Below are 18422 nucleotides of genomic sequence, written 5' to 3' on the forward strand. Positions count from 1 at the left end.
AACCTTAGGCACTTTTAAAGATGTTTTCAAAACAATATGAAACCAGCATCAGGAAATTTTAAAATTAATTACCTATATTAATTGCAGTTTCTTGTTTATCTCCTGTCAACACCCAGATTTTAATTTCTGCCTTCAACAGCGTTGCTATGGTTTCTGGAACACCTGCCTGAAGGCGATCTTCTATGGCTGTGGCTCCAAGTAACAGTAAATTCTAGATAGAAAAAGAACTTCAATTAATGACTGGTCCATACTTAAGAGCAACATGAATGACAAAACTGATGCCAAAAGGCAGTCAAAATATTCTAACAGTTCTCTTATTTCTTCTATATTAATACTTTGTTTGCAGATAATTAATTTGCTGATTAATTGCTGATAACTTCATGTGTGGCATTTCAAAACTATTTGCAATGTTAGAACCACTCGAGACACATAGGCAACCCAGCATTCATCATGTATTTCTTGGTCCCTGGGCATGTTAGAAGAGAAATCACCTAGCAGTAAAGACTATGGGCCAGTCATCCCAAGGACATTCATAGTAGGTAAGCCCTTCCCTCTCACTCCACTAATGAGTAACATACATATTATATTCTGGTTGACACAGGAGAAAAACTGATTCTAGATGATAATACTTATCTGACAATACAAGCCTAAGAGACAGGTGATGCTAACAATTTAACAGCAGAGAAGAAAATATCAAATTATCTTAAGATTGAAGAGCCATCAAATGTGGCCCCTGTTACACTTCTTCCAGGCCCATGGAGGGCCAGTTCACAGCGAGGATGGGTGTGGATTCACAAGGATATGGAGATGCATCAGCAGCCCTGACCTTGCCTGCTGCTCTGACAGGTTGCAGAGCCCCTGCACAGAGGGCTGTTAAGCACTCACCTACCTCCCGAGTCCTCCTCTGATAGGGCACCATCGCTTGATTTCCCAACTGTGGGTAAAGAGTACCTCCCGAGCAGCCACCACAGGCTTGGTGCCGCACGGGACCATCACCTAAGCAATCGTTTTCTGATTCTAAAAGTAATTTTGGTTATTTCCAGTGAAGTGGAGCAAACGAACACTTGAATCCAGCTCTACTCCTACCAAATTCCATTAAAGTGACAAACAAGTAAATATAAAACTTAAAAATGTAGTATAAAAAAGGTCAAGAGTAATTTTAAAAAACACAAGGAATAAGAAAAGCTAATGACTTCAGAGTTCTAGAAACTGGAAGGAAGATGAATGGGCCAGTGGTTGCTGATATGAAACAGGAAAAGGTAAAATCCAGCTGCCAGATTTGAGGGAATCTGATACCTAGAAAGCTACCTAATGCCTTGGGATAAACTGCAAAGAGCAGCAACAACAAGGAAATTCAAAGTAAGCAATGTGGAGTAGCTATGGCAAAGGTGGCTATTATTAGAGTAAGTGTGAAAATGCTTAGAACGAACAATGTCCAACCAGCCTACACATTCTGAAGGCTCCTGTAACTCAATAGGGTGAGCAATCTCATTAAGCCTAACCTGAGGTAAGCCCTGAAAGTCACTGACACTGTTTTTGACCTGATACTTCTTAAGACACCATTAACGCTTAGCTAAAGGTGCTTCGACCTCTCAGGTAGCCCATAAAAACTAAGTGTTTCTTAAAGCAAGAAAGACATCATTAAAAGCCAATGGTTAAGATCTGCACAGGAAAAGGGAGTGTGGCCATATGGCAAAATGATTCCTGTCCAAAGACTTTGTTCAGTCCTTGACGGAGCCCCTCACTGGGCATGCAATGACTGTATCGCATGTAATTACCTTCTCTATGATCTCATAGCACTCTTCCAACCGTTGAGCTCTGTCTTTCAATATGGTGCTGGCTTCTTGATAGACTTTCAGCCACTCTTCATACTCATGCTCAGAGAGGTCGGCGTAAGCTACACAGAGGGTCCTCAAGCCTGCAAAAACAGCCACAGTGTATCCAGCAATGGAAGCAAGCAGTATACTTTCCCTCTTAGGTGACATCATGAGGCTCCATTTTATACCAGCATGCTCAAAAAAATTGAAGAAACTATCTGCTTTTTTAGGTCACTCTAATTCAACTTTCACACATCTAAAAAGGGAGTTGAAAAGAGCTCTACTTCATTTTGTTATAAAGCCCCTCGTGCATAAATTTGAGAGTATGTGAGAAGCCACAGAGTGAATTCCCCACAGCAGAGAAGTACAGGAGCTGGGCATAAGCCTTATTCACATGCACCCTTACATGCAGTGGGCAGGTAGCAGCAAGTAGAGGAGGCAGGAGGTACATTTCAAGACAGTAATAAAAGCTCAGTGTGCCATTATGTGAAAGATCCAGGCTTTCAAGCATATATACATGTGCACGCACACACACATGCACACACACACGCACATAGCCGCAGGACCGCACGAAGTTGAGAAAGCGGCCGTCAGCACTTAGGCAAGGCTCCAGCTTTCATCATATTCACTTGCTGGAAACCCTGACATCAGTGTTATTTGAGGCCTTTCACAGAACTCCCTTCCTGTTCTCTATGGGCTCAATGAATTATTGTTTCCTCAAGTCATGGATAAGCCAGTGTCATAAGGATAACATGAGGAGGACAGGGAAATAAGCACATGAGTTTTCTGAGAACAGGAATAACTACAAAGTGATTCTACCCATCGTGAGCTGGGCTGCCCGTTCCTTTCATACTTCTGATGAAGAGTTAGCAGAGTCACATATAGGTAGCTGAGTGTAGACTCTGGTGCACATCTTGTCACTGTCATAGAGCATGGGGGGGGGCACTAGAAAAGTATACTCCTACGAAGCAAACCAAGTACTGCAAAAAAGGGACATATCCATTCAGAACATGACTACTCACCCCAAGCATCAGCTACAAACACGTGAAAGTACAATTTCGATGGAAAAACATTTCCAAATTTCACTTACCTTCTGTGGCAAAATATTCCAGGTGGCACAGTGTTTCCTCCATGTATTTTGAGTCTTTTGAAAGTCTGTCAAAAATGACATTATCCTATAAAATAGAGAAACATTGTGACTGGCAATCCCTTAAGTAAGCCTTCCAGTCAGTATTCTAAACCTAGCTTTGTTTTAATGGAGCTTATACAGTGTGCATGAGAATACTTGAGTGGGCAAGTAGAAATATAGCCTTGACCAGACTCAGTCGAGTTTTGGAAAACAAACTGGATAGGGATGTATCCAAACAAAAACTTTTTGGGGAGAACCTTAAGTGTCAAGAGAATTATCGGGGACATAATGGTGCCTACATTTACCTAAATTTGCATAATACATGCCTATGTTTATAACATCTTTATGCAGAAATGGGAAGAGTAACATGCACATTCTAAATTGCTCAAATATACTCTTGCTTCCTGACACTGCAGGAGCTCATAACCAGGGAGTACACAACCCACTAGCCACTGAACACAATTCAGCTAAGGAACACAGCTCAGGATGAAAAACCAAACCACAACTAAGAAGAGCTGCTAGAGAACACACACACACACACACACACACACGCATGTACACACACATATACGTAAAATCTCAAAGTACTTGAAGATTATCACAGGTCAATATGAATTATTCTATCTTTCCAAAGTCATAACACACTGGTGATGAAACTAGAATCAGAAGTCATGACCCAAGGATTTCTCACAACACAGAAAACTGCTATTTCTGAAACCAACTATTGGCTAAAAGCAAGCTTTTCATGGGCCATCGTCGCTACACTGGCCTGAACACCACTACTACTACCCTTCAATGGGCTTTTACTTCAGGTCAATTTTATGGCCAATCTGAAAGAGTCTTTCAACTTTGGGCAAAGTCTCAGGGCGTAATGAGGACAGCGGTCAGGAGAAGTAGCAGATAAACAAAGTAGCCAACAGGGGTGTCCTGCTATGTGAGCTGGTACTTACAGCCCCCTTACAATAAACACTGAGCTGGTACTTACAGCTCCCTTACAATAGAGTCGAAGTTGGCCTGAAGGAGTTCGAACAATTACAGACATTCTTTTTCTGTCACTGTAAGGGTTAAAAAGAAAAGAGAGAGAGAGAGACAGAGAGAGAGAGAATAGTTGTCATTGGTCTGTATTATAGGACCCATGCCCTATGATTAAGCACCAGACAAATCTAAAGATGATCTGGCCATCCTAAAAATGGCAAAACTCCATTTTCCTTACCTTTTCCTTCAAAGTTGAACTTTAAGTGTATATCTACTACTCTTTTTATTTCTATATAATGGACATAAACCTATTTTTTTCCCTGCCATGAAAACTTGCTAGTATGGTTATTTATAGCAGAAGAGCAGAAACGGAAAATGTGACCATTTACTATGCACATCTAATTTACTTCTGATAATACTCTATACAGGTATTATTTTACAGCTCAAAATGTTAGTAATCTGCCCAGTAAGTAGTGGAGTGGAAGCTTCAATATAAATCCACTTAGTTCAAAAGTCCCTTGTGTCTTCTTTTAACTGGAGTAGAAAAAAAATTAGAAATGCATAGAACACTCCTGATTCAGCGCCGAGGTGTGCCTTATTACTGCCCTCCCTACTCCAACACGGACACTCCTGCACTCTTCTTTCATTGTGACCCATGCTCACTCATGGAGCCTTCGATGGCTCCCCACTGCCTACAGATTCCAACTCTTGCTGGCCTCCACTCACCTCTTCAGCCTGGCCTCAACCCCCACCCACTTACCCTCCCATTCATCTGCAGGCTTCCAGCACACCAGGACACACACCACACTCCTCCTCTACATCCTGTCCCTGCCTTTTGCAGACGTTTCATCCCCCTGAGACACATCCCAACCACAGTGGGACCCAGACCAACCACCCCAGTCACAGGATTTCCAATGGACTCTTCGCTCCCAAGACTGAACGATTCTCTCTCCAGCTTTGTATAAATTCCCACATCCTAACCCATAGCACTCTGTCTGGCCTGGCTTTGAATTCCTCCCTCAGCTAGCTAGTAGCCAGGTACTCTCAAACACAGTTGTTCACCTGGCATCTCAGTTCCTGAATCTATAAAGCAAGGCTGCCACTAAGTACTGTGAAGGAGTGCTGTCAGCATGAGGTTGCATCTGGAAAAAGTGGAGTTAACTAAAAAGAAGTAGAACCACAGCTATAACTACCAATGACCTTTCTACTTCCTCATATTCTCCCAGAAGTTTTTAATACATCCTCATGTTTTTACCTGGATTCACCTGTTTTCATCTACCTCCTTCTCCCTGTAATAACTGCTGGTCCCAGCTGCCACAGCCACATAACAGCACAGTCATCAGGACATCAACAAGAGATGGAGCACAAGTCTGGAAAAATGTCTAGAATGTCCCTTACCTATACACACAGGGACAGTGGCCCTACTCCCCTACAGGAACCACTACTGTTATCAACCATCATGTTTTCCATCTCAACACCCATCCTCAAGGGCTCTTGACCCACCAAAGCTTCAAGTTTTCAGTCCTACAACCAATGACTAGGGCTGGAAAGCATTTCCCACAAGAGGGTTAAAAGTTGATCTTTTTCAGATAGTTTATAAAGCAGATGGCAAAAATAATGTGTGAATTGTTTAACAATGGTTATTGGAAAAACCGATTTTAATCAAGGGGAAACATGCCTTTGAGGTAGCAACAGAACCTTGCTCTAGTATTGACAGTTCAATGATAAGAAGGAAAGAAACAAAACATTAAGATTTTTTTGATGACAAGGGAAACAAATAATCCAACAAATATTCCTGGGCCTTAAATAAACCACATTGGGGGAGAACAAGCTTGAATATATACAGGAGAACTGCCCAACTTGGACAAAGCCTCTGATGGGATGGACTGATCTTATCGGCCTCTGCTGGTCAGTTTCCCAGGCCTGGCATGAGAGCGCTCAAATGGAGCACGAGCACAACCTCATGGGACATGGGAAAAAACAACAGAAATAAGGCCCTCATCACATACTCCAAACTATGCAGACGTGTCTGTAGCTGCTGATGTCAGAGGGTCTGGAAACCTAAGGAAAGGGAGGATATGGATGCGGAACGTTTCGAAAGAAAGAAAGAAAGAAAGAAGAAAGAAAGAAAAAGAAAGAAAGAAAGAAAGAAAGAAAGAAAGAAAGAAAGAAAGAAAGAAAGAAAAGAAAGAAAGAAAGAAAGAAAGAAAGAAAGAAAGAAAGAAAGAAAGAAAGAAAGAAAGAAAGAAAAGAGGGAGGGAGGGAGGGAGGGAGGGAGGGAGGGAGGGAGGGAGGAAGGAAGAAAAAGAAAAAAGAAAGAAAGAAAGAAAGAAAAGAAAGAAAGAAAGAAAGAAAGAAAGAAAGAAAGAAAGAAAGAAGAAAGAAAAAAGAAAGATGACCCACTTTACTTTCTTTAATGAAAGTCACAAATTCCAGAGAGGAAATGGCTTGTGGAGATATATTTACTAAATTGAATACTTAGGTACTATATTTAACCATATTATACAATCTTGCAAACACGGTGATGACATTGTTAAATATATATGGAAGTATTTTATTTCAAGTGCACAAAAGAGAAACATACCTAGAAAATTCCAGGACGTTAAGGATTCCAAATGTCTGTTCCTGTCCCATCTAAAGGAAGAAAAGCAGGCTCTTACCTGAGGTGCAAAGGATTAAAATCTCAAAACAACAGTTTCCCCAGTCATAAACCTCTCTATACATACATCTCCCTGCCCCCCTCTCCTTCCAGCACTTTCTTTCTCTGTATATGATACATGTATATAACTCTCTCCCTATCCAATATATACACATATATTCTCTCTCCTGCTCTCCCTCTCCACCTCATTCTCTCTGCATCTTCTTTCCCTCTGCAAAGGCCTTTGTAACAGGTATGGTTTTCCCACAAGCCAGTCTGTGGGGTCATAGCTCCCCCTTCTGGTAGAAGCTTCTCATTTTTCTCCAGACCGTCACAACAGCTGGCTGACACAGTCCCTTCCAGGACAGGAAAACTCAGGACACAAGCTACACAGGTCCACCTGAAACCTTGGGACAGGTCATGCTTCTAAATTCCAAATTTTACACATTTTATAAAAATATATGCATACATCATGTGCCATAATTATCCAGAGGGGTCTGGGGCAACACTGAGATTCCTAAGACCACAAACGGCCTCATGTCATTTACATTTTGCTGCAAAAAGCCTAATTCCCCAAATATGGGGGGGAAATTTTTAGAATTCAAAGCTTCTTGGATTTTGGATTTAGAAATAAAGATGATGGATCTGCATAAGATTCTAGGGCAATTAATCTAATGTTACATCAGGTTCTTCAAAGTTGGAACCTCATCATCCTCAATTTTTCCATTAGGTTCCAGACTATGTGTGTATCATTTTCAAACTCCTTGATCAAATCTGCTCTCTATTTCCCCAGTACATCACCGTGGAAAGAATATGGGCTTTGGAGTTCCATATGAGTTCGAATTCTGTATCTGCCACTAAGCATGTGCCTTCCTTATGAATGGTGGTAGCCCTGTCCCGTGGGTTTGAGAGAAGTAATGAATGAAGCAACACGCAAATTACCAAGTGCACTACTGACACCCAGCGGCACCAGGTCACCATTACTGCTCTGTCAACAACTCCCCACCCCTTCTCCTCACATCCTGAAATACACTCAGGGAACCACCTCATCCAACCTTCATAGGCTTCTGTTCCTCTCTTTCTGCAATCATCAGTTCTTTCTCCTCAGCCTGGCTCAACTTGGTCAGACGCTCATTCAGAAATGTGCCCACTGACACCCCACAAATGGGCACGAGTGCTGTGACTGCCAGGAGCCAACCCCTCTTTGCCATCCCATCAACCACCAGGCAACCACATGCAGCCCACAGACTCAGCCATTAGGATGACCAAGAGGGCCACACCGTGTAAACAGCTGGTAACCAACTCAAGAATGCATAGTTTGAGGATACTCTGGTATTAATGATTAAATAGGATTTTAAAGTTATTATTATGAACCTTAACTAGTCAGGTAGTCTTATTTACTCCCAGAAACATGGCCTTAATAAGTTAATAAAATGACAAAAAGGGATGCCAATTCGCTTTTTGTCAGCATTTACTGCCATAATGACACCAGTGGGCTCTCTCCCTAGCTCTCCATATTTGTCTGGTACTGTGAGCAAAGCAGAAACAGCCATGTTCTCCTCATCTCGGACTCTCCTGTGGCCTGTCAGTCCACACCCACCCCCAGTCCCTATCACTGCAATGCAGAGAAAACAGTAGCACCCATACAACAGAAAATCCCAGAGCAAATGTTAATGAGTCTCCTCATACTGAAGGGGGGTAAAGACTTCATTTGTGAAAAGCTTCTGAGAGGGAGATTCGATGCTCAGTTACTTTCTTTCACTTTAAAATCAAGTAAAAACAATTATGATTTGATTTTTGTTCTCCAGAAGACAAGAACCTGAAAGTGCCAAGAAATGGGCACACTGTATAAGGCCTGATATTTTCCAGGTTTTGCAAATACGTACAAGAAAAATGGAGCACTGTGCCGAGTCAGAAACAGTAACAACTTTTACATAAGTTAGAAGTGAATTTCAGGGATCCCTGGGTGGCGCAGCGGTTTGGCGCCTGCCTTTGGCCCAGGGCGCGATCCTGGAGACCCGGGATCGAATCCCACATCGGGCTCCCTGCATGGAGCCTGCTTCTCCCTCTGCCTATGTCTCTGCCTCTCAATCTCTCTCTGTGTGACTATCATGAATAAATAAATAAAATCTTTAAAAAAAAAAAAAAAAAAAAAAAAGAAGTGAATTTCAAATGCATCACCAAGGCCTAGAGACACAAGGATGCATGAACGTAAAAACTGTTAAAATCCATGAATCCTCCCCAAATTGAGAGGTAGAGGAAGGCAGGAGTGAGGGAAGGCAGTAACAGCCTCCAGGCCCTCATCAACCCATCCTATAGCAAAATGCAGCCCCTCTAACTGGCCAGCACGAAACACGCCAACACCTTGCCAGTCCTAACCCAGCAATTTCCCCCACTTCCCACCTCAGTGGTTCTTACTGGATGTTATTCTTGATTTACATTTTTTCCAATCACCACATTTCTCTCTCAGGCTTCCTGAGCAGGGAAACTCAAAAATCAATTATAAGATAAATAAACCCTTTGACCTTAGGGAAAAGAAAAACTCCTACAGATAACAAAGATCTTCAGTGCCACCTCACCTCTCCCCCAGCTGGGGACACTGAAGCCAAAGCATTGAGGGCTTCACTGAGCAAGTGCTCCAGGTGCTAAGGCTGCAAAGACAGAGCTGCAGATCCTGCCCTCAAGACAAGTGGGCCATGTGGTTATTCCCATGTCCTGTTACAGAACAAAGAGCAGGCTTGCTAGGCCCTTTACTACAAGTCACACCAGCATATGAAAGCCTCATGGAGAAGCATCTCTGAGAGAGAGAGAAAACTGCCTGCAACACAAACACAACATGAATAAGCTGATATAATCATGTGATACCTGCAGCTTTGCAATGGATCTGGTTTCCCACAGGAAAAAAAAAAAAAACAAACACAGAAATATGGCTATTGTATTTACATCGGACACGCTATTTCAAACACAGAAGTCTTCAAAAGGCAGGTGATGTACCACATCAAGAGGTGCCCAGGCTTGTCACTTACGGCTTCTATGATGACGGAGTACGGTGTTCTGGCTGTGAAGACAAAGCCCAGCTTCCTAGCTCCCTTCACCAAAGCAGCTTCATCTGTCAATAGAGTTGATGAAGCATTAACTAATCACAGGTAACAGTAGAATCCTGTTGAGCATGTATTATTATTATTTTCAAATCAACCAGATCTGCAGCAGCTGGAGTGGCCTGGCCTAAATGCACAATGGTAAGGATTCAGGATTTAGGAGGCACTCACTCACTCCCACCACCAGGGTCCTGAGGGCAGCACCTCTGTTAGGTGGGAAGACAGGACCTAAAACTAAGTCATCTGGACAAGAGTGATGGCATACCTACTATTCTCGGTTGGGGTCAAGTTCTCCCTAAGGAATATCAGTAACATTCCCATGACTTGCTGACTAAACATCTTCTCTGAGTGAACAAAGAAGCCAGTCCACCCTCCCCTGAGAGTTTTGTCTAGAACAGTGTCTTCTGCTAGGAGATGCAAGCTGGCCTGGGGTCTCCTCCTGTGGTCCCAGTGTTACAGAGTCAGGAGGGCTCATCATCACCTTTCTGTGGGTTTATCATTTGGAAACTGTATGAGGCCAAAGGTAAACAGTGGGGTCTTTGTGGGGCATGCCTCCCCAGCACACCTGACAAGTAACTGCAAACATCCAAGTCTCCAGAGAAGGGGACAGCAGGGCACACGCAGCCCAGAGCCCTCACCTGGGGAGGAGGCCTGGTAGATGATGTTATCTCCATCCTTCTCAGGGACGACCGTGTGGCACACAGCCAGAAGGGTGAGGAACTCCTGTATGCATGGAGCCGTGGGCTACAGACAAAAGGGCAAGATCATCTGTTAAAACATGGCTGACATAAACCAGAGTTAGATTTAGCCACCATCTGCTTAGAACCCTGTGCTGGCTTCCCCCTCCCTTTAGAACAAAGGTCGAGATCCTAGCACACACTCCACGTTCCCCATGATTGGCAGCTGCTCACCACACAGTTCCAGCTCTCCTGCCTCTTCCCTCCTGCATGCTCCACCAGCCACTCTGCTCTGTAGTTCCTCAAACAAGGCTCGACCTGTCCCACTGCTCCATCACCACCCTCCACCTGCGTGCAGTCAATTCTTACTCATCCTCCAGGCTTCAATTCAACGGTTGCTTCCTCTGAGAAGTCCACTATCACCCCTATCTTGGAATACTGTTCTTGACCTGCTAACCCTGGGGTCATGTGAGAACAAAGAGGCATGTGCCCTTCCCAGGGTTCCTCCAGCACCGGCCTCACTTGTTCCAACATTTCAGTCTTGCTGCTCACATGCTTCTTCCCATGTCTGTGAGTTCCAGGAGTGCCAGCAGGTCATCTGCCTTCCTCACCAGAGTAACCCCAGGCCCCACAGACAGAAGGCACCCAGATCTATGTTGGATCAATATACCGAGAACGGATTCACCAAAAGCCAGGTGAGTCTCTGGCTTTCTCTTCCATTGTCCTGGCACTTACTCTACATCATGTCTGTCCTTTAACTTGATAATAGCTTAAAACCTATAAGGCAGTGCATCCCTCACTTATTACTTAAAAAGAATCATCCTGGATATGTACTTAATAAATTTCTCCCATCTCCACACACATTCCTTGTAAGTTTTCATTGGGATCAGAATATGACATCTTAATACTGTTTCCCCATCTAAGAATACAGAATGCCTTCCTATTTATTAAAAGCTTTTAATACTTCTAAATATAGGTCATGGCATATTTTCTTAATCTTTTATTAAAAAAATATTTACATGCCTACCATACGTGAGGCTTTTTATCTATCATACTAGGCTTTTTATCTATTGCTTTTCATATCATGAACAGAATCTTATTTCTATTATATTTCACAAGAGTCTATTCAGATGTAAGTAAAAATACTGAATTTTATAAATGAATTTCATATCCAATTGTAATTAACCTCTTACTGGTTTCCCAAGTTTAGCTGACTCTCTGGGGTTTTAAGGCAGCCAATTATTGTATCATCCACAGATGAGGATGTTTTTCCTTTTCTTTTCTAATATATACACTTGAGTTCTCACTTGTCCACTTGGTCTAATGCTTTCAGGATGATGTTCAAAGCCAAGGGTGACACCATGCTTTCTTGTCCTCAGGTTATCTTAACACCAAAGTCTTTAACAGTTCACTTTTCAACAGGCAACTGGCTATGCATTGGAGATCGATTTTGTATTTGCACATTCAGGAAGCAATTCTGTGTTTTCCAATTTTTGCAGAGTTTTTGTCTTTGCTTTTTAGTCACAAATGGATGGTGACTAATATTTACAACATTCTAGTTTCTCCTCTGACCTATTAATGTGATTTAAGAGCAGCTGTATGGAAGCAAATACAGCTGCTCATGTGGCCACTTCTCATCAGCTTTCAGGAAAAGGAAATACACAATTACAGTTCAGTGAAATCAAGTAAGTTTATTTATAAGTTCCCCAAGGTCTACACTACAAAATGCCAAGGAATTTTATCCAAAAGCACTGTGGCACCTGGGCTTTGATTCCAGAGAGCCTTCCCCACCTGCAAGCCTCTCCTCATATCTCATTGGACAAAACTGTGTCAACGTCCACACCCCTGACCTAAGCACTGGTGCTGGAGTCAACTCCCCAAGTCTCTTCCAACAGGGTACTGGAGAATCAGCCACGGTGACCCTGACATTGTGTAGTAGAATCTTTTGCTAAAGTTAAAAGTGACAGTCTCCAGGAATATTAGTTATTAGTGTTTGGGGGACATATTTACAACAGAATGCTAATTTCTTGAGAAGGCAGGATAAAAAAAAAACTTTATATGCCGTATGATCTCAATATGTGTAGTGTGTTTTTTTGTGAGTGTTCACATGTATATGGAAAGGGACAGATTGAAATGTTAACAGTACTTTGCAGCAAAGGATAAAAAGAGATTTACAGGATTAAAAAGTATATTTCTCTTCATTCTCAGAGCTTCCTACAATGAAACTAAATTGCTTTTTATGTAGAGGCAACCACTCCTTCCAAGTTTCTGAGAGTTATCACAGCAGCCTAGAGAACTGGCTCTAGAAGAGGGGACATTCTGTTGACTGCCAATAAGAGAAGAATTCTACCTTCGACAAACTCTCCCTTGTGTAGCTATCACACCCCTTTCTCAGGCACACTCTCCCAGTCCTTGCTGGTATGAATTACCAGGACCTGCAGCTCCTTCAGTGAATAATCCCTCTTCCAAACTGGCCATCCTCACCCTAGTCTCCATGCTGAATGTGCCCTAGGCTTGATCTAGTGGCTAAGGTGGAGACAGACCCTGAAGGAGATGAGCAGTTTCTGGCCAGACATCTGCTTTAGATGAGACCTGGTCATGGGAGCAAGGAAAGCTACCATCTTCTATGAAGGGCAGTAGACCATACCCACTGGCTCCAAAGTTCCAGAAGAAACTGAGGTTCTCAGGTTTTTGAGTGCATCTACCAGGAGACCCCAACCCTAGTCCCAATGTCTCCTTCCTACTAGACTTTGGTGCAGATGATTTCATGAGGCTGCCACTTCAGCCTTTTAAGAAGTTCTGCCAATTTTACAATTAGATCTTGGGCCTGGTCTTTGGCTGTATTGGCCTCAGTAGCAGGAGCTGAAGGAAATCTTTAAAGGCTGCCAAAGATGACTCTGGCTTCCATACTGTGCCTTACATAGGCAATTAATTGACCTGGGCTTATTGTTTTATTTCTTTGACATAAATGGTAATTAGTAACAACCAGTTCCACAGACAATTCAATGAAATAAAACACATATATAAAAATGTAGTATGTGAGGGGGTGGGGAATTGCTTCCTCCTGCATCTGAGAGCTATGGAGCTAGCACATCACCTCATCCCACAGTGAAACATGAAAGAGAGTCTTTGATTTCATAGCAAATAGTAAAATATTTCTGAGAGTTATAAAGAAGAGTTGCACACACTCTCAAATTAAGTTTCCACTTTGAGTAGTAGGCCAGACAACATTCTTTAAAGATTAAAAAAAGTCCCTCAGACAAAAACATTCTAACTTTGGTTCTCTAGTTAATCTGACATTCTATAATAAATTACAGAAAGGAGACAAATTCCATTTGCAGCCTATGGATGTTTGTAATCTATTTTAAACAAGTGCTCCATGTTTGAAAATAAGCTTTGTTTTCTATAACTTACAAGAAAAACCTTTTATAACTTGAAAGAACTGATTGTTGGAGAATGTATATAAATTAAAGCTTTTATGTGCAGAAAAATATACATACACTATTTTATCATTTAACCATCTCTAAGTGCATGACTCAGGGGTATTAAAAACATTCACATTGCTTTGTACCCACCACTATATCTATACCCAAAATTTCCATCTTCCCAACAAATCTGTATCAATCAAACAGTAACTCCCTGTTCTCAGCTTCCCCTAGCCCTTAATAACTTCTATTCTGTTCTGTCTCTATGAATTTGCCTATTTTACTATTTTAGGTACCTCATAATCATAAAATATTTGTCTTCCATTTAATAGATTTTAATCTACACAAAATGCTTTATATATCTAGAAAAAAAGTACTTTTTATGTGATGAATGTAAAAAAATAGAAAATTAGGCATGTATAAAATTGGCAACCAAATTACACCTATAAAGTATTTATATATACATATACAAATAATTATTCTTGAAGACTCATCAGAAGTTCCAGACATAACGATTAAAAAAAGAAAAAGGTTGTATGTTCTTCCTTGGTAAATCTTTGGGAACTTATCCCACAAATAGGAAGTCATGGGTTAGCAATGTAACCAAAGGACCACGTGAACTGTTCCTTGAAATTTTCCATAGGTTGATTCTTTAATAGACAAATTCCATCTTGGCTATCGGCTCACACAAAGCTTAAAACATAGTCCTAAAGAGCCCAGAGTATCAAAAATGATGACCCATGAAAAACAAAAATTCTGTAGCAGATGGAAGTACTCCCTTGGGAGGAAAGTAAAGATTTTCTTGGTCCAAATGCTTTAATTTCAGTCAATGGTCCCAAGACAGTTTAGATAAGAATGTGGGATATCCATAGGCTAAAATCCAGAAATGCTTCTTCCCTTTCCTCAAGCATATTTTGGCAAAATAACCATGTGATCTAACAAGCTCTGTATTTAAAGTGTTTTAAAAATCTATTAGGTACACTTAATCCAATCTCACATTTTCTGAAAGAAAAATATTAGAGCCTATAGTCTTCATTATTTATAGTTGAGCTAAATGCTAAATGTCAATGGGATCATTCACATAGTAGCCAAGATGAAGACCACCTTAGAAAGCTTCAAGCATAGCTTAAAAAATGTTGAACGTAGGCAAGCAGGCTTTTACTAAAAAATTAGAAAATAAGTTCTCCAATCCATAGCCACATTATGCATTTAATGAACCGTGAGTGTCCAGATGATCAAAATATCCTTTAAAGTTTCCATGTTTTCATCAATACTTATGATAACCTAAGTCAGGGCTTCCTTTTCATAATGGCTGCATCTGCCCCTACTCCTGATAGCCTTCCCACTGGAATAAAAGGAAATTTGGCTCAGTAGGGTAGTAGGTGAAAAGGAAAAGGAAGAAAGGAGCTCACTAACTTCTCTAAAGGTGACATTCCTTCCTAAAATGCCTGCCATTGGCCATAGGCAAGAAATGCTCATTAGAAGATCCTCTCCATTCAAAGGTTAAAAGAGGACAGGCTCGAGAAGAGCATGTGAACAGTGGTCAAAAACCCAGCACACACTCATGGGTACAGCTTTGAAGAGAACATCTGTATGTGTATATAAATTAACTGTAAATCAGTATTTCAAGATTTCAAAAATGGAGATCCCAGGAGCAAATAGTGTATCTCTCAAAGATCTCTACTCCAAATGAGATTTGCCCCCTGTCCACTGATTTTCTATACCCGAATTTTAGGTGAATGCAAATACCATTCAGTGCAGTGCCCACAATGCCCACATTTCAACAATTATGTTAGCCCTAACACCCACAAAAGAGATCAGACTCCTCTATCTACACAAAACAAAATCGCCTTCTCAGGGTGTGGTATCATACCTATCCCTATGATGCAAAGGTATACCATGGCTCCTAATGATTTTACATCTGTTTTGCAAATTAGTAGAAATCCCTTGAGTATTTTTTATTCATCTCTTCCCCTACTTCCTAGCAAGGTGATTGATATAAACTAGGCCCTTAAACTGTTTACTAAATGAATGAGTAGATAAATGAGTCTCTTATTTAAACAAGGATCCACTTGTATACACTGTTCCTGAGCTTACACTGGGATTCTGAGGCTCTAGGCTGTGCACTAGGCTCACCTCACTTCCTCTGCTGCTTTCTCACCTACTGATCTGGGCCAAAAAAACAAAATTCATGAAAGGAGACTAAGAGCAGTTTCCTAAGCCTCTAGGATGCCTTTCCACCTTCTTTCCTATTCACCACCCCAACCTCAACGGACACATTTAGTCAACCTGAACACTATCTAAATACTATTTGAGAATACCTAAGTCCTCTTTTCAAAAAGCAAATTGTCACAAGGTCCAAGTATCTTCTGACATCCTTGGTTAAAGCTACCCTCCTCCACAGAAGTTTCTTCTCAGATACCACTCTTCTGTTTGAAGAACCTCTAGCCTCATAGCTGAACCTACCTCTAACATTGAAATTCGAAAAAAAAAAAAAAGACCACATCGATGCCTGTAACTGCAACACAAAACAATGACTTCAGCAGCACCTACTGTGTGGTCTGGGACCACATCAGCAGCATCCCCAGGGGCTGAGACAGAATGTCCGGATCCTGGCCTGTGGATATAGGTACCTTACATGCTCACATTTGAGAACCATGGCTGGGAAGGTTCTAGCATCAACAAATGGGTAACTGCAGTAGAAAACAGGAAATTTCCTTGCTGAGAATTCAGAGAAATCCTTATATATATTTGTATCTTAATGAAATTTTGGAATGATTAAGTTTTAGTTTTGCTCAAGTGTACCTAACTTTAAATTTTTTTCAGAAAAAATATTAGATCTAATTTATACTGATTAAACTGGTTGCAAAACATTTTGATCATTAAATACTCTTCTAAGTCAATATTTTTCAAAGTACCCTTTAAAATGAATTTAGGCAATCCTACAATTAATCCTGGTTTGTTAGAATAGTTGAGATAATGTGATGTCCTAGTTAAGAATCCAACAGATGAAGGTTCTGAGTCTCATTTCTAGATTTGTCTGCTGGTAATTCTTGGCCAAGTCAGTATTTCCACGCAGCTTCCTATCACCTCTCTGGCATGACCCAAGTGTTAAAGGAAATACACATCAAATTTCTGGCACACAATAGAATGCTATAAATGCTACATGTCCTGCCATATTTTTCTTCCCTAAATTATCCTGATCCAAGCACACTGTGATTGTTTTTCAAAATGCATGACCTCTTAAATTCACAACTGTGAAGAAATAGTACTTCAGAAATCTTAAAGAGCTAGAGAATTCACAATGTTAGAGAATTCCATGGTAAGACTCATCTTAATCTTGAGGTGAGACTTTCAATCTTCACCACATATTTAATTCAGCTTTTCATTAACTTACACTGAGCATTAACCACACAGCATTTATTTAAGATCACCTCCCTGAATATTAACGCTAGAAAAGTAAAACTGCACATCTTCCCTAAGGTCCCAAATTGCAAATTTCAAGACACTGCATGTACACATAAATAAAAGTGCATTATAAGCTATGTAATGTCCTAGAAGCAAAATGATGGCCTTACGTGATGATCTTCGATGTTCTTCAAGAGCCTGGGATCATCAAAGTCACAGGAGTCACTGGGGGGAGGAGGTATCCGGCTGTGAAAGAACAGGAAATACGAATTCAGTTCAGAAGGTCCTTTAAAATTAGCCCAAACCTTGTAAGAATCTGTCTTTAAGAAGAAGTAAACCTAAAAAGCCCATCAATTTATATTAAACTTTTAAAGATTTGGAATACTCTATATTCTTTCAAACCATGAGACAGAAAAATTTAGCCCTACTATAAGCAAAATATTTTATAAGTTATTATAAACAACAACATGGTTACAAGGAGAAGAAACATTCAGGAGTCAACACTTTGTCACTTTGGTTGGTCTCTGTGTAACTCCTACCAGGGAAAATTTCTGAGTATCTGCTCAAAGCAGGAAAAAATTGAGGAATGATTGCATCACATCTGCGCAATGATTTATGGCCAGAGTTCATACGCAGGAGAGAAAAGGAGGCAAATAACTGTGAAAAGGAAACTTGATATGATTGCTGTGAGCTATCAAACTGGAGAAAATGTGAACAGTTGAAGTATATTCCTATATTTCCACTCCTTCTTCAGAACAAAGACAATGGAAGAAATGACCACAGTCAAGGTGATATCAATCTGAACTCTGGATGTCAGAGTTTGGTGCAGCAGAAATCAGCAGTTTACGAGAGGAAGCACCTAGAACACAAGCTGATGTCCCCAGCCGAACTTTGAGAATGCTGAGGAAATGGCAGCCTGAGGTACCTGTCTGATAAGGGGAAAGTGGGAAGCAGGAGGGGTCTAGATTCATCTGAGAAAGATTCAGCCCGCAGAAACCTTCCCTCATCTCTTGTAGCCAGGTAACCGAAACTTTTGCACCCAGGAAGCCATAGAAGGTTTATCGTTTAGAGAAGTTAAATTAGAGTAACCTTGGACCCAGCAACACTGGGCATACAAGTAGGTTTAGGGTAGGGAATTCTCCCAAGATAGGAGTTTTATGTGAAATCTTTATACTCTGATAAGTATGATCACCAGCCCTCTGCCTCCATTCAGCTCCCATAACAGCTACAGCCAGATGTATAGCCTGGAGAGTTC

General features: G+C 41.2%; 1 protein-coding gene across 16 annotated transcripts in view; it reads right to left on the reverse strand.

Annotated features, from left to right (window-relative positions):
* The window catches only part of LOC140615803 (phospholipid-transporting ATPase IB), a 570784-nt gene that overhangs the window by 381547 nt on the left and 170815 nt on the right, over positions 1 to 18422 (reverse strand). For all 16 annotated transcript variants that reach the window (XM_072795750.1, XM_072795748.1, XM_072795745.1 and 13 more), the window contains 8 exons: positions 17338 to 17413; positions 10296 to 10401; positions 9586 to 9668; positions 6506 to 6555; positions 3932 to 4001; positions 2908 to 2992; positions 1779 to 1918; positions 73 to 211 (listed from right to left, as the gene is read on the reverse strand). In XM_072795750.1, coding sequence (XP_072651851.1) covers positions 73 to 211; positions 1779 to 1918; positions 2908 to 2992; positions 3932 to 4001; positions 6506 to 6555; positions 9586 to 9668; positions 10296 to 10401; positions 17338 to 17413 — 749 coding nt within the window. The remainder of the gene's footprint in view (positions 1 to 72; positions 212 to 1778; positions 1919 to 2907; positions 2993 to 3931; positions 4002 to 6505; positions 6556 to 9585; positions 9669 to 10295; positions 10402 to 17337; positions 17414 to 18422) is intronic.

The sequence above is a fragment of the Canis lupus genome, chromosome 24 (assembly GCF_048164855.1).
Source record: "Canis lupus baileyi chromosome 24, mCanLup2.hap1, whole genome shotgun sequence".
NCBI lineage: Eukaryota > Metazoa > Chordata > Mammalia > Carnivora > Canidae > Canis > Canis lupus.